The sequence below is a fragment of the Arvicola amphibius genome, chromosome 5 (assembly GCF_903992535.2).
Source record: "Arvicola amphibius chromosome 5, mArvAmp1.2, whole genome shotgun sequence".
Taxonomy (NCBI): Eukaryota; Metazoa; Chordata; class Mammalia; order Rodentia; family Cricetidae; genus Arvicola; species Arvicola amphibius.
The window spans coordinates 63,786,076-63,788,413 of NC_052051.1; the positions used below are offsets into that span (position 1 = coordinate 63,786,076).

Sequence of the window (2,338 nt, forward strand, 5' to 3'; positions counted from 1 at the left end):
TACAAGTATTTCATTGTCATTAAGGTAATAAGAGTTAAACTAAATAAAGCCCACTGCTATTTGTATGTAGTTTATAACTTTTGCTTTAGTTGTTACACATTTTCTATTCCCTCTTTACTGTTTTGGAATGAGGCAAAAATAATAGTTTTGTCTTTTTTCAAAGAAGTAAATAAAAGGTTTGTGGATGTATGAAAAAAGAGAATATATTTTTGAACAATATTTAAGTAAATTTTACAAAACAAATGTTTCTTATCAGCCCAACAAATACATTTAGGCTCTTTTTAAAATATTATTGAAGATATAAGAATCAATTGAATTGTTTTCTCATGAAAAAGAGCCATTTTAAAAACCAACCATAAATAATTTACAGTGTTCTATATGATTGAAATATTGTATCTACAAATTATATTAAGCCTATTACATGTCACAATATATTAACTAATTGTGCATACAAACTAAATTCACAGTTTATCAATCTGTACTAATTTCAGTTAAATTTTAATTTGAAATATTTACAATGAATTTTCTTGGCATTAAGTATTGTCCTTGTGCTTCCTGAAATAGCTTTTTAATTTCTTTATAGCATTTTTCATTTCTTTATTTCTCAGTGTGTAAATGGCTGGATTTAGAAGAGGTGCAATAAGAGTATAAAATACAGCAAGGAATTTGTCCAACCAGATGATATTGAGTGGCCACACATAGATGAAGATGCAAGGAACAAAAAAGATCATCACCACTGTGATGTGGGCACTGCATGTGGACAGAGCCTTAGATGCACCAGCTTTAGAGCTCTGGCGGACAGTGATAAGGATATACGTGTAGGAAATGAGCAACAGAATGAAGCAGCTTACAACTACAACTCCACAGTTAGCATTCATGTAAATATCCAAATCATGGTAATCTGTGCAGGATAACTTGATTATCAATGGTATGTCACAGAAGAAACTATCAATTTCCATGTGGCCACAGAGTGGTAGATGCACAACTGCCATAAGCTGACTCATGGCATGCACAAAAGAAATGGTCCAGGAAGTCAATACCAATGCAGTGCATCTTTTCAGGTTCATAATAGTGAAGTAGTGGAGTGGTTTGCATATGGCCACATAGCGGTCATAAGCCATCACCACCAACAGCATCATCTCAACTGCACCAACACAATGGTCGAAGAAGACCTGACACATGCAACCTGCAAATGAAATGATCTTTGGTTCCTTGAGAAAATCTGCGATCATTTTAGGAGTGGTGACTGAGGAAAGCCACATATCAACAAAGGACAGGTTGGCCAAAAAGAAGTACATGGGGGAATGGAGATTATGGTCAGTGACAATTAAGAACATGACAATACTATTTCCAGATAGAGCGAGCACATAAATCATCAAAAACATCATGAAGAGGAAGAGTTGAAGATTCTGTGAGTGGGCAAGTCCCAAAAGCACAAATTCTGATACCACAGACTGATTCCCTCCCTCCATTTTATTCAGGGCATCTTCAGAAGCAGCCTGAAGAGGAAGAAAGTTCAATTAGAGGGGTGTGGAAAATGGTTCAACTAGTTGGCCTGACCTTCACATTGGAAACTAACATCTACACTTGAAATAGAAAAATGCAATATAAACAAGTCTTTGCAAACTTTGAGAAACATCATTGCCCGAGTATAAGCTTGAAGAGAGGCTTCTGGTGTGACTGTTATCTACATGCTCCATCAGGAAATTTCTCAATAGGTGTGCATTGAGGAAGCAGAACAGAAATTTGAAATCCTAACAAATATGTGTGGTTTCACCTGGATGGTGGTTTCTCCCCATTAATCTAATAAAAAATGCTCTGAATGTATCACCAGCAATCATAACACTTCATAATAGTAATGAGATTTAAACTTTTGACCTGATAATAATTACATCAAATTCACTACAAAAGTTTTGAAGCATGTACAATGAATCTGCTGATGTTCAATAGTCATTTCTATGACATCATAGAATGAAAAATATTGTTGGAAGAGTTAAGCTGTACAGAATACCACAGAAGAAATACACAGTTTGAAGCTAGTATGTAAAACTAAGAATCAATTTGTTAACAAATTTATTATAGAATTTATTAATTTAGCTAAACTGATTAGCAAGCTGTCATTGAAAATACCTGTAATAGTGATAACCAATGAACAAGGCAACTCATATTTAAACTTGACCTCTGAAAGTTAGATTTAATTCAAATTTAGCATAAAAAACCTGACCTTGAACTTTACTAATATTAAAAATTCTTAGATTTCCAAATTTTAAAGTTTCCTGACATGTATAATTTTTCATATAACTATAGTCTGCTTTCTCATTTTGTCACTTACCTACAG

The 2,338-nt window shown here is 33.7% G+C and overlaps 1 protein-coding gene across 1 annotated transcript; it reads right to left on the reverse strand.

Annotated features, from left to right (window-relative positions):
* Positions 1 to 533: 533 nt before the first annotated feature.
* Positions 534 to 1,475, reverse strand: LOC119814990 (olfactory receptor 4K3-like). Its single transcript, XM_038331112.1, has one exon. It carries the CDS (start codon positions 1,470 to 1,472, stop codon positions 534 to 536), a length of 939 nt encoding a protein of 312 aa, XP_038187040.1. The 5' UTR covers positions 1,473 to 1,475.
* Between the last annotated feature and the right edge of the window lie 863 nt (positions 1,476 to 2,338).